This window comes from Elgaria multicarinata, chromosome 5 (assembly GCF_023053635.1).
Source record: "Elgaria multicarinata webbii isolate HBS135686 ecotype San Diego chromosome 5, rElgMul1.1.pri, whole genome shotgun sequence".
Classification (NCBI taxonomy): domain Eukaryota; kingdom Metazoa; phylum Chordata; class Lepidosauria; order Squamata; family Anguidae; genus Elgaria; species Elgaria multicarinata.
In genome coordinates this window covers 62,420,697-62,445,940 of record NC_086175.1, presented here as the reverse complement: position 1 = coordinate 62,445,940, position 25,244 = coordinate 62,420,697, and the positions used below count along the sequence as shown (strand labels likewise).

General features: G+C 39.8%; 1 protein-coding gene across 1 annotated transcript in view; it reads right to left on the bottom strand.

Annotated features, from left to right (window-relative positions):
* IL1RAPL1 (interleukin 1 receptor accessory protein like 1) overlaps positions 1–25,244 on the bottom strand; it is a 455,397-nt gene that overhangs the window by 196,392 nt on the left and 233,761 nt on the right. Inside the window, exon 5 of the mRNA XM_063127687.1 lies at positions 6,765–6,839. Within this exon, the coding sequence (XP_062983757.1) occupies positions 6,765–6,839 (75 nt within the window). The remainder of the gene's footprint in view (positions 1–6,764; positions 6,840–25,244) is intronic.

Sequence of the window (25,244 nt, the reverse complement as noted above, 5' to 3'; positions counted from 1 at the left end):
CTCAGGTCCATGAGCCAAATCTGTCCCTCTGGGGTTTCCAAGATTTCCCATATGGCAGTTATTCCCTTAACTGCCCATTCCCCCCTGTCTGCCAATCATTTCTTGGTTTTCCAGCTTGTGCATATCCGCTTCCCCCATTCTGAATGGCTGAAATGCCTCTCATAGCCTTAGTTACTGGCAGTGAGAGCTTTAAGCTAAAATATGCTGCTGTTTTTGATATTTTGTCCTGTTCTTTATGGCCCTGCCCACCACTGGAACATGGCCCACATCAGCTTCTCTGAAATTGAATTCGGTCTTGAGGCTGAAAGAGGTTGGGGAAGGCCAATCTTGCACTAGTTACAGGATATTTTATTATCACAAATTTTTGTTTTTGTAGTTATTGTAGTTAATTGAGGATGAATGCAGCACTTCCTTGGCAAATAAATTTGCTCAACTAATTGTATCACAGATTGGCCAAGGGGCAGCTCTCACTAGAATTCCTGCATAGATGAACAGCACTGAAACAATTTTGGAAATTGGTCCTCAAGAATTTTTATTATATCTTATGGACTTTTGCATATTCAAATACTGATGTGAGAGAGGGGAGTGGATTTGCAAATGGTTGTCCCAAACTATCTATTCCTCTTCAGTCCATTTCCTTCATGCTGTAAGGGCCAGTTAGGATGAGTCATGGCTGACTTATATGGGTGGCACCTATATCTTGATGTGGCTTCTGAATTGACACAGGACTATACAGAGCAAAATATTTCTGAATCATTACTTACTATACAGCAGAAAATCTTTCCTCAGAGAGAGAATACCATAGAGACAACATTTTCAGTGACTTATAGCAGCCAATTAACACATTAAAAAAAAACTCAGAAAGAGAAGCAAACTCTGGACAGCTCCTGTTTTACTAAGACCTCTGTCAAAGATTTTCCTTGCTGTGGATCACCTAATGAGGAATCTTTTGGACACAAAATTTCAAACCTAAATATCATCCTAAATGTTACAGCTTTAAAATAAGGGTCCTTGTTTCAGTCCTTAACCAGAGATAAAGATTTTATAGCAAAGCAAAGAAAGATATCGAAGAGGACAATGCCAACACAATACCCTTAATCAGCTCTGTAGGACCAGAAGAACTGTTTACACTGTATAGTTTCTGAAGTGCTCATGAAGTGATCCAATTTAGCTATCTGTATCGGAAGCCTCATAAAACCCACAGAGATAGCTAGCTAGTGTATGGCACTTGCTTCATCCAAAAGGAACCCAAACTAGTTTGACTGGTAATTCTGTCACCTCAACATACTGTTCAGTTGATCCAGGAATTCATTTAATTAGCCTCATATTCATTAGGCTCTCTGCAGTTACAACCACAGCTTCTTGTGATTGTCATAGCAGGGAAAATATACTGCCATGAGAGCAGAAAATGCAGCAGGGAGGCAGCAGCCATATTCCTGCATTTCTTGACTAGGCAATACCTTCTCTGTGCAATGCTTTCCTGGGGGCATTTGGAGGGCATCATCAGGAGACAACACTGACTATGTGACCTAGCCCAGAGATTTATATACATCACCAAGGCATGGCTATTAATATTATTTGCTAATGTTAAAGGATACAAGCCATAAATCATAAGCTTCCTGCACTTCTCGAAAGCAGTGATTTATTTGATATTCTTGTATAATCAATGCTTGGCATATATTTCATTGCTAGCTACATAAAACAACAACAACAACAATGTGGAATCTAGATGTTCGTGAAAATGTATGTATGGAAATGTATGTATGCATCTACTTTCTGTGAAAATAGATGCATTCTCTAGCATGCAAACACAGGCACACTTGCTAAGAAAAGCAGATCAGCCTTGGCAAGCAGCCTAGCACTGCAGCTGTAACAGGACATGAGAAAAAGAGGACTGTAAAACTGACCAGGCTAACAAAATGCCAGATTTGAAAGTTTGTCTCCTCTACAACATAAATGAAACTCAAATATAGGAGGTTATCTTCCAATTTTGAGATTAGATGGATAATGCCCTTTCAATATGCTATCCAAATAAAAGGGGACTATGAGGCTTCCTCTCCAAGACTAAGGCCTTAGCTAGACCTAAGGTTTATCCCAGGGTCGTCCCAGGGTCGTCCCTGCTTGTTCCCGGGATCTCCTGTGTGTCATTTACATGAACAGGGATGACCCCGGGACGATCCCGGGATAAACCTTAGGTCTAGCTAAGGCCCATATCAAAGTCAGCATATAGTTCATACAACACAGCAATAACTCAACATAGAGGATCAATCCATTTCCCCTAATGCTATTCAAATAAGTACATTAGTAGAAATATTTGTATATCTTATCCGCTTTAAATAGCAAAATAAAATCTGATACTAAAATGTTCCAGTGATCTACACCTATGTAACTTATATATAGATATCAAAAGTAAAAAGGTTACTGAGTGCTACTAATTCAGTGAAAATCACTAACTACTTCATTAAAGTATTTATTTCTATTAATCTTAGAATTATTCATCTGTCTCTCAAATGCTTCAGTTGCTAATTTGCTAATCAACTATAAATTTATAATTAATGAAATAATGATATTGTGTTCTTCAGATGATGGCAACATAATTATAAGCTCATATAAAAGTTCAGATATAGTTATTTTATAAATATATAATTATAAATCATATAAAATCTCAATTATCTGTGTAAAAATTGCTGAAACTAATTTTATATTTTAAAAATCAAATACTCTGACTTCTTGTTCAAAGTAATTTTAAGCTGCAATTTTTACTTTGGAGTTAGTATAATTCAAAGCAGTAGGACTAACCTACTGAGTTAACATTAGGATTCGGATATAATCAGTAGAACTACCTTCTACATAAACATTTTTTTTAGAATTTGGGTATTAGTTGCATTTTAATGTTTGGTGGAGTTCTTTCTCTCATTACTTTATTTTGCTGTATAGTTATTTATTTTCAAAACTTGAATTTAAAATATACTATAGCATATACTGCTCCTTCAGCATGGGATGGATATGTTGTTGTTGTTATTAACATATACGTTCATGACATATAGCACCAACTTTTTTTTTGTGTGCCAAGTATAGTATTTAAGGTGGCTTACAAAAATCCATGAAAAATAACACAATAAAAACTATTATTAAAAAAAAAGTCAAACCAACAAATTTCAAAAGTAATAATAATTAACCGTAGGAGTTAATTAGTATCCTATAGTACTTCTGGTGACTTTGGTACCAATACAACAGAGGGAAAAAAGTCATAAACTGTTTTTCATTTATCAATACTCCTTACCTCCACAGTTATTCTGAAATTTTGCAGCTTTCTTGCTTACTGTCATCTCCATGGCATATTCCATTTTTATACTTTTTTTTTTAATGAAGGGGGTAAGGAAAAGTTAATCACTTACCCACACCACCAATTTGAGTACTGCCTTTCCAGGAAAATGCTGCACCTATCCTTCTGAAATTTTGCAGGTGTTTAAACTAGAGATCTATGAGAATTTCAATTTGCTTGCAAAACATGCAAGCATGTCCTGTTTGAAGCTCTGGACATGAATCTGTGCAAATTTCATGTTTGATCGCTGTTTGATTTGTGCAGTTTTCCTGTTCATACAGAACAAGCAGCAATCCAAGAAATCTCAAGCACGGCTCCCTAATTTCAACTAGGGCTCCTCCATGCTGCATGGCATCTTTATAACAATTACCCACCAAAAGAAAAAAGAAAAAGGAAGAAAATTTTTTAAGATGTCTGACTGTTATTTTAATAATGTATTAGTTTTATACATTTTTAATCAGTTTTATATATTTTGTAGTATTTTTGTATTCAATGTTGTTCCCTGCCTTGATCCAGAGGGAGAGGCAGGTAAGAATTATTATTATTATTGTTATTATTATTATTATTATTATTATTATTATTATTATTATTATTGTGCATCCTTTTGGGGTAGCATCCAAATTGCATAAAGCTCCCTGCACATATTTATCTGAAATGTGGCTGTCTTCATCTCTCAGTAGGGGCAACTAACCTAGAAAAATTCATCCAATTCTGCTAAGAACACATGGGACAGAACTTGACTGACTGCTCATTGCAGTTCCACTTCTGCTTGAGGTGGTGAGAAAGAGAAAAAACTGAGTAAACTCTCATAGGCCTTTGCTAGACCTAAGTGAAAATCCAGGGGAGAGGAGGGGAGACCTCGCGTTATGAATAACACAAGATCTCGCCCTCATTTACACATGAGTCGCGACGAGCTCAAGAAGAGAGCCGTCGCACGAACACCATTTTTAAAAAAATCTTTTAAAGGGCCGGCTGCACGAGAGGACGAGGGGCAAGGTAAGTTTTTTTTTTTAAAACCCTCTTGATTTCCCCGCTCCCCCCACCCTATCCCTGATAGGCACAGCTCCCGGCTGCGCGCGAATAATCGTGCTCACGGTCTTGGGCTGAGCCCGAGACTGCGAGAAAAAGCGGGCCCAAAATGTAGGGCTTTATCCCGGGGCCAGGGAGGGATGATCCCTCCCTGAGCACGGGATCCCCTGTGCATCATCTGGACACACAGGGGGCAATCCCAGGTATCAGCCCAGGATAACCCCTGGTCTAGCAAAGGCCATAGTTTGCCTCCCCCATGAAAGGTGCCAAAAATCCCCCCACTTTCACAGGGGCACAAATGGTCCCACAAAATTCATTCTAGTTTGTCACCATGTAATGAGTGAGCAGCCACTGGGTGAAGAGGATGATTGGAAAATACATCCCACTATATTCTGCCTTATGTTTCTGCAGGGGCTGTAAACAGCTTGAAAAATGACAAAGTGCACAACCCCAACTACTTTCTCATTTAGGCTGAGTTGTGAAAGAAGGCAGGTTGTGCTTCAGGTTGTCTCTTGAAATTTGTAGGAAAATGAATCTAATGTTCTGTCTGCTGTGGTTTCAGGAAAGGTTTTTAGGCACCTCCCTCTGAAGAAAAACTGAAATTATTTTCTAAAAAATGATGACATCCTTGTGCTGTCTTTGTCAAGTGAAGCGAAGCAAAGCTCTGTGAGGGGAAACTTACTTTCTTGTTTCTATAAACCACATGGCCATTGGGAGTTTTGTTTGGCCTGCCACAAGTGCTTTATCATTCTGCCTTCAATGAGGCAAAATTAGGGGGAGAAAACCATTGAGGAAAGGCAGACAACAATTCTCTACTAATCCCCCCCCCCATCCAGAAACAATTTTCTCTTAAACCCTTTAGTTTTTTATGTACATTTTAGTATCTTTAGCACCTACTTAGTCCTAATAAACATATACAGCAGTCTCCACTACTGTCAGTCTGCTTAGACTCTTGACATCCACAGAAAACACGTTACACCAGCTTCTGCTATTGCTGTACCACTAGAGGTCACTTATTCAAGCAGTAGGGCAATATCATCAATAGTGTAATTTGACTGACAGTTTTGGATTCTTCCCATAGCCAACTGAACCAAAAAGTCAAATGGAAAAGATACATTTTGTGCATACATCTCCCATTGCGGATCTTGCAGATCTCAGGGGCTGAGCAGGTGCTTCTAGTAAGAAGATTAATCACAGATCATGTTTTCTATAGTATAATGTGTTTAGCCACAATAGCAATACATAAGAGCACACAACTAAACAGGATGAGGAGATAAAATTTGAACTCTGATAGCTTAGGGAAGTTTTCACTATTACTATAAATTCAATTGATATGATCCAATACAAGGCTAGTATAAATAATTGCATAAGACATATTTTCATAGTATTACAAAAAACATAACTGAACTTCTATATAAGTATCATTGTCTCACACAGAGATAGATGAGAACATCTAATATACAGTTTAAACCCTGCCCAAACAGTAATGGGGTTGTAAATTAATCAGGTCAGTGTCGTCTCTGATGAAATAACTTTTCAGGTTTTAAGTGGGGGTATTTTCACAAATGACTCCATAAAATGGGCGCTTTTATGTGGTGGTAAAGTCCACCAGGCAAGGAATTTACTATGACAAAAAGAAATGTAGGAATTAACCTTCAGACAAGCAGGAACTTGTAATTTCCAAGGCAACACAGGAAATTACCTAGATCTGCTATGACAGCAGAAGGCAACAGTCAAAATTGGATGGTAATGGTGACAACCCTCTATTCATCAGGTACCAAAGAGTTTTGAAGAGTTTCAAAATGAATTATATACCATTGAACTTCAGCTGTGATCTGACAATACTACAGAAGTGAGTGCTATTCTGGAGGTATTAAAGTATACCTTAAAATCTAGGCATGTGTAAAACATTAATTTCAGTATGTTTGTTGCCAAATAAACTGAAATTTCTCATTACCTGGTTGATCAAACTAAAACAGAGTCATCAGGAAATTTGGCTTCTTATACTTGCAGCACTCACTCCTACAGTTTCCTTAGTAAATAAAATATTACAGAGAATAAATGCAGCAACCGAAACACTTAGTTTATTTCTATACTCAGTTGTGTCCTTCCGTACATCCATCCATGTACTTCCGGTTAACTTCTTTAAACTATTAGTTACAAACAGGGTAATTACAAACTAAAAAACAAAAAATGACACCTTACACAACAACCACTTTAAAAAAAGTGAATTATATTCATTTGCACAATAGCATCAATCTAAATATGCCATTACCATAACCTAACCTCAAGCATCTCTGCACAGAAACACAGTGTAATGCCATCTCTCCACTCCTTTAATTTTAAATGTTAATGCCCTCATCAAACATTAAGACATAGATAACATCAGCACTTCTAGAATGCCACTTACCCAGCTGCGTCTCCTGAATTGTAAGTTTACTCTCTGAAGGGTACAAAAGCTTTGGTGGTTTTTCTGTTAGTGGTGCTGTAGAGAGAGAGAGAAAGAGAGAGAGAGAGAGAGAGAGAGAGAGAGAGAGAGAGAGAGAGAGAGAGAGAGAGAGAGAGAGAGAAAAGTATGTTCATTCTGAATATTCTTGAATAAGAATATTTTGTTTCGTAGGTGCCAAACAGAGCATACTTAAAATAAGTAGGACAAAGATTATTCTTAAAACGATATCCAAAACCTAGCCTGAATCAGTGCCCAGTATTTCTTGGAGCAGCATTAAGAATGGCTTTAATTTTAGCACAATATCCATTGGTGTACATGTCTGCATATACTACATATGCATTTCAGGGTGTTTTTTCTTCTTCTTTTCTTCAGTATCTCAAACACTATGGGTTACATCCAGGGCTCATCTACACCAAGCAGGCTATTCCACTATGAAAGCGGTATATAAAAGGCAGGAGCCACACTACTGCTATATAGCAGTACTGAAGTGCACTGACAACTGTTGGGGCCCACTGACACATACCATATACTGCTTTCTTACCACTTTCATAGTGTTATATCCTGCTTGGTGTAGATGTGTCATAGCCCCCAACGGTTGTCAGTGACTTCAGTATGACTATAAAGCAGTAGTGTAGATCCTGCAGTGCACTTCAGTGCTCCTATAAAGCAGTAGTGTGGCTCCTGCCTTTTATATACTGCTTTCATACCGCTTTCATAGTGGAATATCCTGCTTGGTGTAGATGAGCCCCAAGTTAAGTCATGACTAACTTGCCCGATTAAGTTCAATGTTACCTATATTCAGCTAACTTAGGTTGCAATCCTATGCATGTTTAGACTGAAAAAGGTTACAATCCTATGCATATTTAAAAAGAAAAAGTCCCAGCATGCCACACTCAGCTTGGTTAGCTGGAGCACCTGGGAATTACAGGACATTGTTCTGTCTAAAAAAACATTAGTCTGGATCCAATCCTCTGCGTGTTAATAGAAAAAGGCATGTGAAAAAGGAAACAGAGACAAAAGTAGGTGGGGGTGTTGTTGTTGAACAGAGCAGAATTAATAAGAATGAAAAGTGGGGAGGTGGCCTGGGCACACAGCTGGTGCTGAAAATGGAAGGAAGCCACCATATGGCATTATGGGCAAACTATATGAAAGTGCTTCAGAGAATGTGCAAAGAGATTCTAGATCCACTAAAATTTTTTTTTGAAAGCATCTGCGGGAAGAAGGTTACAATAGTTAGGGGAGAGAGATAGATGAATAAGCCACAGACAAAGATATTTGCAGAAATGCTTTGTCCTACTGTCTCTCTTATCCCTTTGTTCAATAAACAGAACATGTAATACTCAAAACCAGCACATTTCTATACAAGACAGTTTGACCCCAAAAGGAGCAATTCAATAGAAAAAATAAGATTTTTTTAAAATATATTATTTGTAAAGTGAAACCAACCACACACAATCCCTTAATGCTTCTGTACAAACCTTTAAAAAAGAAGACTCAAAGCACTCTTTGATAGACAGAGGGATGGATTGAAAGAGGGATGTTTTCTGTTTATACATAGATGGGCCTCTTAACCTGTCTAGCTTGCTTATCGGGTGTTGGGCAGGGATGGAGATGGAGAGGCTCTTGGATTGAGTGGATTCAAGCCTCTCCTACTCACTCCCTTCTGGTCCACTGTCCCACCTCCTTTCCCCTCCTATCCAATGTCTCCTCTGAGGTTGCAGTGGGAAGTATGAATGACTCATGTGTTTTCCTTATTTTTCCACAGCTTCATTTCTAAGATGGGAGGGGTTAGAGCTCAACTCTTTCTAAAATTCACATGCTCTGTAAAAGCCAGGACTCGGTATGGATAAGTTGTGTAAAGCTTCCTTGTAGTTACTGATAAAACAAGTGGGACCAGTAACAAAATATTATGGCATGGAGTAGTGATGGGCTGAAATTTTAAACCAGACTTTTTTTTTTGGGGGGGGGGAATAATAATCTTCATGGATTGAGTCAATTCTTATGAGTTGGGGTGAGGGGTGGAGTCCAAATGAGGTGGCCAAGGATTTCTTTTATTTTTCTTTTAAAAAAACCCAACGCTTTACCATTGCTTGAAGTGACAGTGGAGCTGTCCAGCAGCATCCCTGTCTACTTTCAAAATGCCCCAATATGCTACAGCATTTTGAAAGTGGAATGGTGCTGGGATGCTCAAGCAGCTCCTGCTCTGCTATTGCATCAAGCAGTGGCAACACATTTGGGTAATTTAAAGAAAAATGAAGATACACTGTAGTCGTGACCATGTTGTCTGGAGTGGTAGGCCATGCCTCCCCCATGCCCACACTGTAAGAATTCACCCCTACCACTGAAAGTCCTCTCCACTTTCATAGTCAGCAAATGGCCTTCCAAAAGGATATGTGGACATTTGCCCCAGCTTTTGTGTGGAGTGGTCCTGCTTGGTGTCCCATCCGGCCAACCATATACTCCTTCAGTAGACACCATTCATTATCACCCCTCTGTTGATTTCCTCACTCTCAGAATTCATTCAACAATCCTTTTCTATTTTTTTCTACTTAGCTGAAAATGACTGAGATCCACCAGTCAGAAAATGGTGTTGGAGGGTCAGAGCCAGTGACACAATGATGACAGATAGAGGCAGAGCTTGGCATAATCAGCTGGCAATTGCCAATATAATTTTATATTGATATCTAATCCCTCTTTGAAAATTGCTAAGTTCTTTGCTACAGCTATTTCCTTGTGGCAAGGAGTCCCATTACTCAGCTTTCCTCAAGTTTAGGGTAGACATTGGTTTTGGAGGTATCATTACTCAATGTTACTATTCTGGGAAGGATTTGCTGATCCAGAGGCTCTAAGTCTTGGTTTCCTACATGTTGCCCTTGGGCACCAGTATGCCTAGACTCTTCCCTTGGTGCCCACTATGTTCCTTGACTCACCTGATTTTAAGTGTAATTCTTAAGATGATTTTAGCTATTTCTGTATTTTTACTGGGAGATTGCCATGCTACAAAACAAAGTGCTGCCCTTTATTTGGGTTCAAAATCTTTATTTGGGTTCAAATGAGTGGTTTTGAATTTTGAAGCTCAGATATCCCACCTCTGCCTTGTACTTAGGTTCTTGGGCTAGTTACTTTTCTATTAGTCTCACCAGCTTGCCTACTGGGAAATGAGTGTTTTGTGACTGGCCTTGCCCACCATGGCAGCCATTTTATGAATGATTAAGTCTTCTGTGGCAGCCATTTGGTGAATGTGCCCATGACACTCTAAAAAATCCAAATGTGCCCACTGACCAAAAAAGATTAGCAACTTTTGCAGTATTTTACACTGTTTTTACCTCCCCCTTGCAACATACTTCTCAATGTCTCTGATATTGGAAGTAGCATATAGTCATCAGGACTAGTAGCCACTGACTAGTAGCCGTCTAGTAATCTGAGGTAGATTACTAGTAGACATTGACCAGTAGTCATCCTTATCTTTCTCCTGTAATTTCTTATCCTTTTCTTCTTTCACGCTTAACTTATATTTGCCAGGTTTTTTTTTCATCCCTCCCTCCTGCTGCTTTTACATTCACTTCCTCCTATAACAGCTTCCCTCTCTTATCCACTTCCTCTTTATTCCCAGTTTTAAAAAAATATTATTATCATCATCATCATCATCATCATCATCATCATCATCATCATCAAAAATATTAACCTTATTCTCTAACAAATTCCCACAGCCATACCTCAGGGTGCAGCCATGAAACAGGACAGTCAAGCAAAGAGGCATTAGGGCAGTTTGTTGCACTGAGACCCACCTGAAGGTTAACTAAGACCCACTTGTGGGTCCCAAACCATAGTTTGAGAAACACTGGGTTAGACGTCAGTAAATGAAAATTTCTTTGTCCTGGATCACCTTAACCCTTTTTAGTAAGCCTTTCAGGACAAAATGGGGACTTATAGTCAAGGGTTGTGGAGCATACCTCCAAAACAACTGGACAACTGGCCTTCTCAGTAATGCCCTATGGAATTGGTTTTTTGTGAGGTGGGTTGGATGTTTGGAGAAAGATTCCACTGTTGTGATTTTTTTCTTAAATATTTCATGTTAATTTAACTGCTACCTATTAGTTCTTCATAATTCATTTTTAAAGACTCTAAGATATCAGCACACCATCATATTTCAGAAAGTATCCACTACGCCATTGAAATGTAGATTTGCCTTTTATTGTCAAGCTCAGCTCAATTATTCCTTATCAGTTAGTATTTCTTCAGCCACTGTTCTTCTAAATCTCTTAACTCCCTTCAAAGCAGACAAAGTTCTGTCATGGTCTCTAAAAGGTATAACAACTGCTAGAATAATCCTAGTACAAAGGACATGCTGGAAAAGGAACAACAAATTCCATTTATTTAACAAACTGATACATTACTTACCTGAGGCCTTAGACCTCAGGTGGCAGATTTTTGTGTGAAAATAATAGCCTTTTTTTAACTGCATGGGGATTAGGGATGTTAGTCTCACAAAACTCTTCTGGTGTGTGTGGTAAAACTTATCTGTAGCATCAGCCTGCCTTACAGCAGCCCTGTCATTGTGAGGCACACCATGGTATGATTTCTGAGGCACTGTTTGTATGGCTCTAGACCATAGTGACAGAAACTCCTCAAGTAAAGTGCAGTTTCCATGGTCAAAAGTCCATTAAGGACTATTTAAAACTGTTATTTTAATTTTTCCTAGATAAATTTATAATTTCCATGTGCTTATAGAACTGATCAATGGAAAAGAGCATTTGACACCACCATGTATTAACCCTTCTCTTTCATTCCATGCAAAAGCTGCAGTCCTAACCATACGTATCTATGAGTAAAGCTCCGATGACTACTGTGGGGTTTACTGCTGGGTGAAAATATACAGCAACAGTGGGGAATAACTGACACCCACTCACCCACCCACACACCCAAGGTCTCCCTGTCCAGCCTACTGAGGCCCTGGCCAAGCCCCCTTCCCTCCTTGAACTCCACCCCTCAGGAAGGGTGAGGGAGGCCAGCTCCATGAATATTTTTTATGTCCACTGTGGCTTGCTAACAGGGAAAAGTGGCTGTTGGCCTCAAGAAAGGGTTCTCATCTCTGATGTAGAGAATTGGGCTATGAGTAACTTGGGCTCAACATGATGTCCATGACTTTACACAGAATTCTTTATAAACTAATCAATAGCATATATAAAAGAATACTTGGAATCCATTCCATTCCATTAAAGGCCTTTTCTATTGCCATATTTTATTTCATTAACAACATATTAGTTTCCTCCCCCCCAATAGAATTTGAATAGCAAAGAACAGAAGAACATAAAAAGTGCCATGCTGTATCAGACCAAGGGTCCATCTAGTCCAGCACTCTGTTCACACAGTGGCCAACCAGCTGTCGACCAGGGACCAACAAAGCAGGACATGATGCAACAGCACCTTCCCACCCATGTTCCCCAGTAACTGGTGCACACAGGCTTACTGCTTAAATACTGGAGGTAGCTCACAACCATCAGGGCTAGTAGCCATTGATAGCCTTCTCCTCCAGGAATTTATCCAACCCCCTTTTAAAGCCATCCATATTAATGGCCATCACTACATCTTGCGGTAGTGAGTTCCATAATTTAACTCTTTTCTTATCATGCTGTGGGGATTGGGCCGAATACATCTGCAGACACACCCCAACAAGACAAGGGAACTGATTCTGAGTCAGACAGAAAAGGGGGTGGAAGGCATGGTGAGGCGCCAAGGTTGCAGGCGCCAAGGTTGCAGGGGTGTGTGTGTCAGTGGCAGTGAGAATAACAATGACAGAAAGGATGAAGCCCATTTGCCCTCTAATCATCTGGATGACAGCCCTCTGAAGCTGTGGGAATACAGGTTCCTAATGGAAAGGAGGATGGGGAGGATAAGTGATCCAGGAGTTAGACGTCAGGTCAAAAGGGAGGAGCAATGCTGGGTCATGAGGCACTCCAAGAGATTTGTAGCAAGGCGGGTGACTCTTTGGAAAGACCCACAAAAGGAGTCTGTAGTAGCCAGTGGCAGTTTAGTGGCAACTCTAATTCATGGTATTTTATCCTGGGGAACTACTTAAAATTTACTGTATTATGGAAAGCCTCCTAAACTTTGCTGCATGAAGATACCGTCTATGGACTGAGGCAATACTTGTTGGTTTGTTGTTTGCATAATAAAGACAATTGACTAGAAACATGGCTTGTCAACTTGACTACAAAGCCAGGGGCCGGGCACCTGACGCTTGCCACCATTACCTCCCCTTGAGGTTTCCCCCTTCCTTCTTCATTTTGTGCTGTATTTAAAGGAAAAATACTTCACGCCTATGAGTAAAATCAGTAAGCCAACAATGAATAAATGTAAATATAAGTTATAAAATAAAATAAAAGGATTGTGCTTGCACTGTTTTTGCAGTGGATTACTCTGCATATATTTGATATTAATAGGATTTTTTAAAAAATTATTATTTCAGTTTTGTAATTTGGTATAGTATACATTTTCATTGACTAAAGTCAATAGATCCCAAATCCAACTGTGTATATTTGGGGGTTTGCTTGCTTTCCAATGTTGGTGAAAAATACACTTAGCTGTTAGTGTGGCCTTACTAAGCCATGCATCATGAATCATGCACCTGTGGCAAGTCTTATTTGACTGGAATATATGTCACTGAGGCATGGTCACCTTTCACACTGAATGAGAGAGTCAACATTTAAGATACAAAACATCTACTAATCATCTTGACCACTTCAAACAGACCAGGCCAGGCCATAACTTTTGCTCTCAGAGTAACTCTAGCTTCTAATAATGAAACCTTGGCAAATAGCTAATGCTGTTTACTTTTCCTCTGAGCATTCATGTGTGAAGATGGAGTCTGTAAATGATCATTCTGTACTAGTTTTGTTAGAATCATAAATACATCTTAGAATCACTATGCTGTACTTGATCTTTGAACAGGGATATCTTTCCACAGAAATCACTACCAATGGTGCAAAATAGATACCCCATACATGAAGGTCTATTAGTTTAATGGTATTTAGTTATTCCATCTACTTTCATCAAAGCCTGGGAGAAAGTGTTTGGCCAGTGAGAACTGGAACAGATTAAATCTTTTGCTGAATGAAGAGATGCTATTTGTACTTGGGTCCTGTCTGTGGGCTTCCCATAGTTATCTGCTTGGCCACTGTGGGAACAGAATTCTGGACCAAATTGGCCTTTGATCTGATCTAGCAGGATATTCTTATGCTCTTAAGGCAGGGATAGACTTTGTGCCTTCCAGATGTATTGAACTATAACTCCCATAATCCATGACCATTGATATCACCAGAAGGTGGTGCTGGGGGACTATTGCTTGGCCTCATAGCCATTGGCCTTTGGAGTTCCCCAAGGCTTAATGCTGCCCCCTATGCTACTTAACATCAACATGAAGCTGCTGGAGGAGGTCATCCAGAGTTCTGGGATTGGGTCTCATCACTATGCTGATGATATCTAGCAACAGCTCCCTTTTTCAACTGATGCCATGGAGGTTGTGGAAATCATAAACTGATGTCTGGATGTAGTGAGGGATTAGATAGAGGTGAACAAATTGAGGCTCGACCCAGGCAAGACAAACAATTCATCATGAGACTGGGGAAAACCTATTCTTGATGGAAGTGGATTCCCTCTTGAAAGACCAGGTTCACAGCAGGAGGATAGTCTTGGACACAGCTTTGCTCCTGGAAGACAAGTTAGTTGCTGTGGCCAGGAGCCTTTTTCCTCAGTGCCAGAAAAACTGTGTCCCATCCCAGGGAATGTGGATTGGCCACAGTGATGCACATCTTAATTACCTCTTGTTTAGACTACTGCAAGGTGCTCTACTTGAGGCTGACTTTGATAAGTGTTTAGAAACTACAGCTAGTGTAAGATGTAGTGGCCAAACTGCTGTCTGCCATGCATTTTAAACACCATGTGTCTAGACTAGAGCTAAATGCATGGGCTTCCAATTCGTATCCAAGGTCAATTCAATGTGCTAGTTTTGATCTATAAAACCCTAAATGGCTTGGGGTCATGGCATCTGAAAGACCATTTCCTCCCATATGGGCCTGCCCATACCTTGTGACCTTCATCAGATGTCCTGTTGTATGCTCCCAAACCTATTCCCCAAATAAGTTCAGCACCTTGGATAGCTCCTTTAGAGTTCTGAGTGGTTCTGACTGAACCCAAGAATGGATTCACAGTCCCACTGAAACTGGATCCACCAACCTCCACTGTGCCTCCCCACCAATATGATAGGTTGGTGGGTATCTAGGAGAGGACCTTTTCTTAGCAAGCACATCAACTATGGAATTTCTTCCCGAGGGAGGTTAATCTATATGAGATTTAGACAAGCAGTGAAAACTACTGTTTTACCAGGCCTTTGCCTATTAAAATTGCTTTGGCTTGTTTTATTTATTTTTATTCTGCTTTGATTTTGTACATTTCTTTGAGAGCCCTGGGCCTTTGTGTCAAATCATTATGATCCCATCATGGTATTTTTGGATAATGTGGAATAAAAAGCAGGAAATAACACCATGAAAGAAGAATATGCAATGTGTAATAGGCCCCAACAGTTATCAGTGTACTTTGATACCTCTGAAAAGCAGTAGTGTAGATCTAGCCCTGGTGGTCAGAAAAGTGATTAATAAATGCCTATGATGATGAATGAATTTTTTTTTTTTGAATGAATGAATGAAACTATGATGATGATGATGACGGATCATGCTGGCTAAGGCTTATTAGTCAAAAACATCTGGAAGGCACCAGGTTGGACTTTTTCCATTTGGATTCTGTTCCATGCCTCTATCTCACACAAAATTGGACTTCGATAATTTTAGAAAATATATTGGCATTGTCAGTCTGGCACTTAGATACATGGAAAGCACATTTTGCCTCCCAAGATATCAAGACATTGTTGGCATTTTTCTATTATTTATTTATTTGTTTATTTAAAGCATTTTTATAGCGCCACCTCACCATTTCTGGCATCGAGGCGCTTTACAATAACATATAAAACAATTCCATTAAAACCCTCAACCCACATTAAAACAATTCCATTAAAACCCTCACCCTCAAACCATTAAAAGCCCTCAACCCCAATTTAAACCACCCCCTCCCCAGACTCTTGTGAAAATAAAAATGCCTTACAAAGGCGTTTGAAGCAATTGAGAGTGGGAGCCTGTCTAATCTCCAGTGGCACATCGTTCCATAACTGGGGACCAGCCACTGAAAAAGCCCTGGCTCCGGCACATTCCAATTTGTAGCAGGGGACCATCAGGGCACCCTGCTCCTGAGAGTGAGTCTGCCAATGGTGAGACACAGGAGAAAGGCGAGTGCTCAGGTATCCAGGACCCAAGCAATGCAGGGCTTTATACATGGTCAATAAAACCTTGTAGAGCACCCTAGCAGCCACCGGCGCCAATGGAGCTCTTGAAGCACCAAAGTGATAGAAGACCACTTCGGGAGCCCCTTGACCAACCTGGCTGTTGCATTTTGTACAGCCTGTAGGTGTTGGATTTGCTTCAAGGGAAGCCCTGTATACAACAGGTTGCAATAGTCCAGTCTGGAAAGAACCAGGGCCTGGACTGCAGTGACAGAAAGGGGTGAACTTGGCGGAGCACTTGGAGTTGATAAAAGCAACTCTGAACCACGGCCCCCACCTGTGATGACATAGTTAGGGACTTGTCAAGAATAACACCCAAGTCCCGTGCCTCAGTCACAATCCTTGGTCGGATTCCTGAAATAGGCAGATCTACAAGCTCCTGCCTCAAATCTGCCAGCCGCTGACCTCAGCCAATCACCATCTGCTCAGTCTTCTCTGGGTTAAGCTTTAGCTTTAAGCATCTCGAGTTCTCTCATTCTGTTCATTTGTGTTTTCCTCCACTGTATCTTGACCCATCTCTATTTGTGTGTGGGGTGTGTGGGTGGAGGATTCCATCACTTTCTCAATCCAGTTCATGCAACCAATGCAGCAAGCTCATATGTCCAGAAGCTTATGCCACAACAAAAGAAGGACTGTGCGGATGTGCAAATGTGCTTGCTATAATAAAAAAAACCCTGTCATCTATGATGGTAACTTCTCCTTTGTGATGTTACCAAGCTGTGTGGGAAAGAATTTGCCTCAGTGGCTCACGTGTCACTAAAGGGTAACTTCGGAAGGGTTACTCACTTTCAAGCAAGATCTACTGAAGACATTTATATTTACTTCCAATTAATAAAGCTGGGGGGATTAGAATGCCATTAAAGTATAAATCAGGGATAGGGAGGCTCAGGCCCATGGGTGGAATCTGTGGCTCACAGAGTCCTAAACTGGCCCTCCAGGGTTTCCCCCAGAAGGCCAGACCTTCTTTCCCTAGTCCCATCTTCTTTCTACTAACTACTGATTGTTTCGGTGGTTTCCTAGGCTTTGCAGTCCCCCCTCCCTTTGAAAAGGTTGAAATGCCGTTCCTATAGCTTAGTTACTGGCAGTAAAAGTTTTAAGCTAAAATACGTTATTTTTGCATTTTTAACCTTGAACCTTTTGCTTTTGGCCCTATCAAACACTGGAATACAGTCCTCACGAGCTACTCTGAAATGGAATTTGGCTTTTGGGGTCAAAGAAGTTCCCCATCCTAGGTATAAATAAAGGATACTTTAAACGTTAGTTTAAAATCCAGCTGGATTTTAGAATTTCTTTAAAATACTATAGGACAAGAATGCTACCTAAGTGCCTAAAGCAATATAGCGATCTCCTATAACTGCCTCAAAAATATGGCTAGGTTTTCTTGTTAAACTCTAATGAAAATTCTATTTAGAAACAATTTCAATCCACTTTTGGTTTCGTCATGTGTCAGAGATACAATATCTTCGCATCACAGTGAACATTTAAATAAAAACAAGATCTCTATCTGTGTGGGGCTTTCTTTCCAACCCATCAACTGCTCCTGGTTTTTCTCCCCACTACCATACCTGACATCATAATCCTCTCTTTGTGACATCACTTAGGCAATAGGGGCTGCAGTGCTGCAAATGGAAGTTTGCAGATAAGGCATCAGCCATGGAAACAGATGAAAAGCAAGATCCCTGTTGATATACAAATCTCTTTAGCAGTAAAACTGGGGGAAGGGGAATACACAACTAAATGTCGGAAGTGTGTAGGCAAAACTGTTTCCAAATGACTGTTCACAAAGTTTTAAAGTAACGTGGCCCCCTAATGACCATGGACAGGTTGGGAATATTTGGGGTGGAGAACACATGTGCAAACAGATGTTGAGATTCCTCATTAACTGCTCATCTCTAATTGAAGCTGACATGACATTTGAGCCAGCCTAGTAACTAGGGGAAACTGCACATATTGCTCCTTTTCTATATTGGTCTTCTTGAACATTCATAACAATTCCCAATGCCCTGTCACGGAAAAGAAAAGAACTCTAAAAAACTACCATAATCAAAATGGAGCCCTCACAGATGGTTGAGTATACTTAAAAACAACAACAACCCAACAACAAAAACAAAGAATGAATGAAAGAAAAACAATTCTTTTTTAATTATTATTATCAAACCTTACAATGAAAGGTAGGCACTTTAGTATGTGTATTTGCACAATGCATCTATATAAGCAAACTGATTCCAATTGTAATAATTCCTATGTGGGAGACTATACATTATTATTACATTGATTTTTAAAGTAGGGTGCTATATTATACTATTTTACAGAAGCAATATTTGTCAGTTGGTGCTTAGCATCAGGCTTTCCAGCAAAGCTACAGATGAGCTCTAATTTGAACCCAGGTCTTCAACATTCAAGACATAGAGCTAGGAGACAGACAGACCTTTCCTAAAACAAAACAAAACAAAACAAAACAAAACAAAACAAAACAAAAGAATACAGCTTCCAAGGTATTGCAAAAAAATTCCCTGAGTCTCAGAAGCCGGGGTGGGGTAACTGTGGTGCTCCAGATGATAGACTCCCACTCCCATCCACCCCTCCAAGCATAGGCAGTGATTAAGGATGATGGGATCTGTAATTCAACAGCATCTGAAAACCCATCTCTGCTCAAATGGTATTCCAATTCCCTGAAATGCTTATTACTGAAGTGAATAAAGTAAGGCAGAAAGTAGATGAGATCTTTGGACTAAATCTAATAAAAGGAAGAAGAAATGACCTTAAAATAAGGTTGGCTTTTAATTTTATGCAGTGTAATACTTGTTATTACCATGGCAATTGAGCATCGGTCCATCCTTCATCTCTGAAATGGCCCTTCTGGCCAATACAGCTAATGTTACACTATCTAATTAGTTTACATGTCTTTCTAATAATCTCTTATACAGAACCAGCCCTATATCCCCACTCCCAGCAAAGTTGGCTGCCAGAGATAGAACAAAAAATTGCATCCCAAACTCCAAACCAAGTTCATTCAAGTTATTTTGGCATCTGAGGTAAACACACACACACATATACACACACACCACCGGCACTTTCCTCCTCTACGTTAAGGAAGGAATCCTTTGGCTTCATGACACTGTCCGAGGGAACAATAACTTAATAGTGGGAATTCCCCCTTCCAAGGTCAGAGACAGACTCCATTGGTGATCTGCACCCACTTCTCTGCCCCCTCATAGCTGGCATGGAAAGAACTATGCCAGCTGGTCTCTGAGGTTCAAAGAATCAACCTTGGAGAAGGGGAAGCCTCTTCCAGCCTGCTTTCCTCCCCCTCGGAAGTATCATCTCCAGATAGGCAAAAAAGCAAAAACAAAACAAATCCCCTCAGTGATCAGAGGACAGGGAGATGAAGATCGCTTCTGCTGTTCTCCCACCCTGCTGGCTTCATCTTGGCAGGAAATTGGATACATAAAAGCCTCAAAATTCCGAGGCTTGCATCTCACAAGGACATATCACACACGATTGAGCCATAAGCAACTAACAATTTGCTGACTTTTCATGCCACCCCAAATCATCTGCTTGAGGTGGTCACCTCATTCTGCTTAATGGTAGGCACATTTCAAAATATCTCCTTGATGGCATACCACGTTAATGTCTTTTTAGCAAGTAAGGTAATATATAAATGTTAATAATAAATTTTAAGAGTAAATATTAAGATGCTGAATACTCTAACACAGCTTGAAATCATGGTTCTGAAAAGAATCATTCCTAACGCTGCTCTTTTGTGTGACTCCACCTTGTCATATGGTCATAATCTCCCCAAATAATTATATATCATTCCACAAAATAATAATAATGGCATTTCCACTTTTCATTTAGGGGAATAAAATCACAGGGAGTCAGATTGTAGGTTTCTCATGGCAGAAAAAATCATGACTAATATTATTCACTCCCTGCATTAGCAATGTGGAAGAAGGTTGTGTACAGAAGGCACAAATGACCTGAAGAAAGCTATGGCTAGTTGTGCATGTACATTGTTCTTACGAAGTTCAGAACGGTCAAAAAAGAAGAAAAGAAAAAGGAACAAACCACAGTGAAGAGTTCCTGATGCATCAGTTTCATTTCAGAATCAAGAGCACCTAATTTGTAACTCAAAAATCTAGGAAGAGGTTTGGATGAAGAGAATTTCAGAAGCATCCCTAAATCCTTCACAATATCTAACACTTAACTGAAATTAATGCCCCAACCTTGAATTTTTGTTGGAGCATTCATCTCCTGTAAAAGTGGATGGGAGAGGATGACATGAGCATTCTGACCTGTCCCCAGCAGGAAACATGGTAAGGTTGAGAGGTTCTGGCATACCTCACATCTGGTGCAACATCCAACTGAGTCAATGTGTTAGCACAAATGATGATGTGGACTATGCATAAGAAAAGAATCCAGCTAAATTTATGTTTGTGCAAGCCATTTGTGCATAATGCTTGTGCAACCTGTTGTGCAAACCATTGTGTAACAAATTGCATGTAACACTACTGCAACTGTTGTTTAACTATTGTGCAGAGTTTTGTGCAATATATTGTGCAACGTGTTGTATAACACATTGTACAACTACTTGTGTAACTGGTTGCACAAGCATAATGGCCAACAAAAAGATTCAGTGGAGTTCTGCTAGCACTACTTGAGATTGAGAATGACACCATTGGATACTGCTCCTGGTCTAGGCACCAAGGCAAAGATTTTTCCAAAGTTAAAAATCAGGACGAATATTCTCTCAGTACCTTGTTTAAGTAATGTAAACCAAAGATGAGTTGTTTACTGAATTAGTTTTTAAATGGCGGATGCTGCTTGCTTAATTTTTACGAATCTGTTTTTAACTGATTTTCTCCCATGATTTAGTCATGATTATGTACTTATGGATGTCGGAGGAATCCATTTGGGGTGTGGAAATTGGGGAGCTTTTACCAGCTTGGCCCTCCAGACTGCAGTCCAACATCTGCCAGCTAGCCTGACTTGGTCTGCAGCAAGTTGGGCCAGTTGGCAGCTGCGGGAACTTGGATTCCACCCCACTCTGAAATCCGTAACATGCACAAATTACAGCTGTAATTTGTGCAAATTTTGGCTGTAATTTCCACACATTTAGGATTACGGTAAAAAAATTCCTGGTCAATTCCTGAATTTGGGGGCAGACCCCTGGCTAGCACGGGAATCTGACAGTCTATAAAAGAGCCAGATTCCCATGTGACCAACAGCCCTAGTCGTACTTTATTTTATATTTTAGTGTTGTTAGCCATCTTGAGCACTATTTTCAAGTGAAAAGGCAAGTATATGTTTAATAAAAACTTAAACCGTTTCCTGCCACTGAAAAGTTAGCTGAAATTTGCATTCCATCTATTCCTCCCTCTCTCACACATGAATGGCGAAAGGAAAAAAAAAGGGGGAAGTGGCTGATTATCAAAATCTATTTAAAAATCCTTAGATGTTAAATTTGTGAAAAATCTGTCATGGCCTTGGAGAACGGAGACAACAATCTGAGCAAAACAAGAAATCCACACAGCAGACCCCAAAAGAGATACCTGACTAACCCATTGTTCTTTTCTCCTGTACCTTCTTCAAGGTGATCATGAGCAAGTTTACATCTCTAATGGAAACTTGTGTTAAAAGGTAAGATCCTACATCTCCTCTGTCTTGAATCTGATGCTGAAAAACAAATCTAAACTGGGCACAAATGCTCACATCAATCATTGCTGAAAGCAAAGGCCTTTCTACACACCCTGTTCTTAGTGGAAGCTATGGGTTGCCTATTTGCTTATCTGCCTGTTGTAAGTTCTTATCCGTGAAATGTTTGGGAGTGAAACACTGGGCTATTTCTGTTTTCTCTGGATTTATTGTGTATCTTGCTTTCTATCATTGAGTAGGAACAACAGGATTAAATGGAAGTAGCAGAACTGCATGTCAAATTGTTTCACTAAAGCATGACTGCTGTGCAGAGGGAAACAGATGGACATTTCTCTTGTTGTGCTGTATAATTCTGACAGCCCACTTAAGGGAGGCTTGTAGAAATGTGTGGCATCCACAAGTGCTTTAGCCATTTTCACACACATGACATGTAGATACAGTTAAAATATACTTACATATCAGGGTTCATGACAAAATGATTTCTCTTAACATAGGACTATGCTTAAAATGGCCACTATATAGTTCTTTTCACTTGCCATGTTTATGCCCAATGAACATGTGGAGGTGGGGAGCCAGCCAGCACCTTCTGGCCCTCCACCATGCTTCCATATATTATTTATCTCCCAACTTTCATGTCTTATTCATATAATTTATATCCACCTTTCTCGATAAGATTTATTTACATCTAGCTGAATCTGTGAACAGAGCCTATCTATATCCAACTTGGGAGGACGTGCTAATATCAGTGTTCACAGGACATTTGAAAGAATGGAGATGTGAGGCAGGATGTTTGGTTCATTCCCAATAAAATAAAATAAAAACAGTTTCAAAAGGAGTTTGCTAAATGTTTTTTTGGGGTTTTTTTTACTTTTGAGAAGTGAAAGCACCCCATGGATGAACTAGTTATGTGTTCCTTTGATTCAGAAGACTAGCTGCAATTCTACACAAGAAAGTTGCTTGAATTTAAAGATGGATGAAATTACTTCTGATCTGCTTCAGCCTCAGGGTGTTTCAGGCTGACCCGGTGCTGCGCCGGATTTGGCCTGAGGTGGTACACAACCCTAATTTACATGCATACTTTCTCTCATGATACCCATATTATTATTATTGATACTTCAAACCACCAAGACCTGCACTGCATCATTTGGAGAAGTACGGAATCTGTAGTATAGCTATGTTGCGATCTACGGTTTGATCTACACTATTACTTTATAGTGATATTGAAGTGCATTGATAACTGTTGGGGCACATTACACATTCCATATTCTGCTTTGGTAGTGTTATTTCCTGCTTTTTATTCCAAATTATCCAAAATACCACAACAAATGTCATTGTGAGGTATAAATGCGCAAAAGGGATACAGCATTACTGCCAATGGGAGCATACTGATATGACAGATATAGCCACCATATTAGTCAGCACAGTGGAAATCAAGAAATTTCATACAGAAATTCTCAAAGATGGAAATCCTCAATCATCCCTATGATTGAGTTGCCCTACTCATTGGGCAACTATGTGCAAGTAATACCCCTCCCATTTCTGGCATATAATTCTGAGAATCAGTTGAGCTGTTTTAGAGTCCTTGTAGGATACAGTCATTAGCCAGAGAGAGAAGGATAAAACGATGGACAGACAGATGATGCTTTCCTCTTATAAAGTAGATAACAAAAAAAAAGAAGACTTTTTTTTTAACAAGTTTTGGCTGGTAGTAAGATTTTGTTTTGTTTTGTTTTTTCAAGCAACGAAGCAAAAACAAGGCAGCTGTTTTCTGTCCTCAGTCCTGGAAGGTTAGCATAAATCTCAGGAGAAACAGATCAGCTTCTCAAGTGCAGATGAGGCAGACCAAGGTACATGATAAATTGCATCACATGTCTCTGCAATTTATCATAAGGTGGCCCTTCCGTATGTGCTATTTTATACACATATGCACGTGGCTTATCAAGGCAGTCATCCAGTCAACGAAGACTTTAACCCTGCATAATCCTTAACTAAACACTTTTTGAAGCTGAAGTCCCTCAGGAATACCTGCTTTCTGGGTCTCTTGGCATTTTTTTTTTTTTTGGTATTGTTACAAGGTTGTGTGAACAAAACATCTATTACAGTGCATTTTCAAAAAACTGTTACTGCAAGATGGTGATTCCCCAAGGGACGGGGTGGGAGGAGATGTGGCATATAGCAAGAGAGACTGGATGATTTTAAAAACTACTTACTATATACAAATCAAATCAATATGGAGAATGCTCCTACAATACTTCTGTTGTGCATGCATCTCTTCAGCAATTACTTGGCAACAGACCGAGATTAGGAACCATAAGCACTTGCTCTGCAAAAGATGCTACTGGAACCAGTAGTTACACAATCACCAATTTATTCCCAGTTGCCACCAAAAAGACCTTGTGGTTGTGAAGAAAACAAGATTTATATGATAAAAGAAACTCACAAAAGGTCAAGCCCTAAACATTGACATTACTGCTAAAAGCTTTGAATTGATTTTTTTGAAGGAAAAAGCACACACAAACTTAATGATAGACAAAATGCACTAGTTAAAAAAAAACACCGCCATATACTACTAAAGAAAATACATAATATTAAACAGTTTTTTGTTTCTGCATTCCAGAAGCAGCAGCAGATTTCCTAAAGCCTCTCCAATTGCTTGAGGAAACCCTCAAAAGGAGCTATAGGATTGTGCAGGGAAACTCCTCTGAAGGCATAGAGCTCTGATGTCAGAAAGGTTTTTATGATGTCGGACCCCTACATTTGGCTCCTCCCAGCCGCCATGAAAGCTTCCACAGTGGTTCCCTTTAAGAGGTCAGAACTCAGAACTCACAGAAGGAGGAAAATGGGCATTTCAGGGCTATGCTGGTGGGTAGCGAGGGAGTGGCCAAGGATCTCAGGGTTTCAAATCCTTTCACATTCCTGCCCCTGCCCACATCCCAAGGAAAAATATTTCCCTCCCATTGCCAGTAATTGGAGTGAATGATTTTTCTTCAACTCATGGACAGGAGAAAAATACTGTCAGATTCGCCTCCCTTTTGTCTTCGGTCCTGTCAGCAAGAAGTGACAGGACATAAGAAGGGATGGAGTGCTGTGATTTTGGAGCATGTTTAGACATCACACTTACCTAGGAGTAAACTCCATTGATCACAGTAGTATTTACTTCCAAATAAAGACACACAGGATTGTAGCGTAAGGCTGTACTGTAATCCTAAACATACTGCACACAATAGAACTGAATGACCATGCATGGGATTGGCTGTAGTGTCACATTCGCAATGTGCAGAAAGTGGTGTATGTTTAAACTGATATTTAACTGTATAAAAATATCCTTATACCAATATTCCTCATACTGATGAGATTAAGTCTTTGAATGAGTTCCTTAATTCCAGAATTTCAAA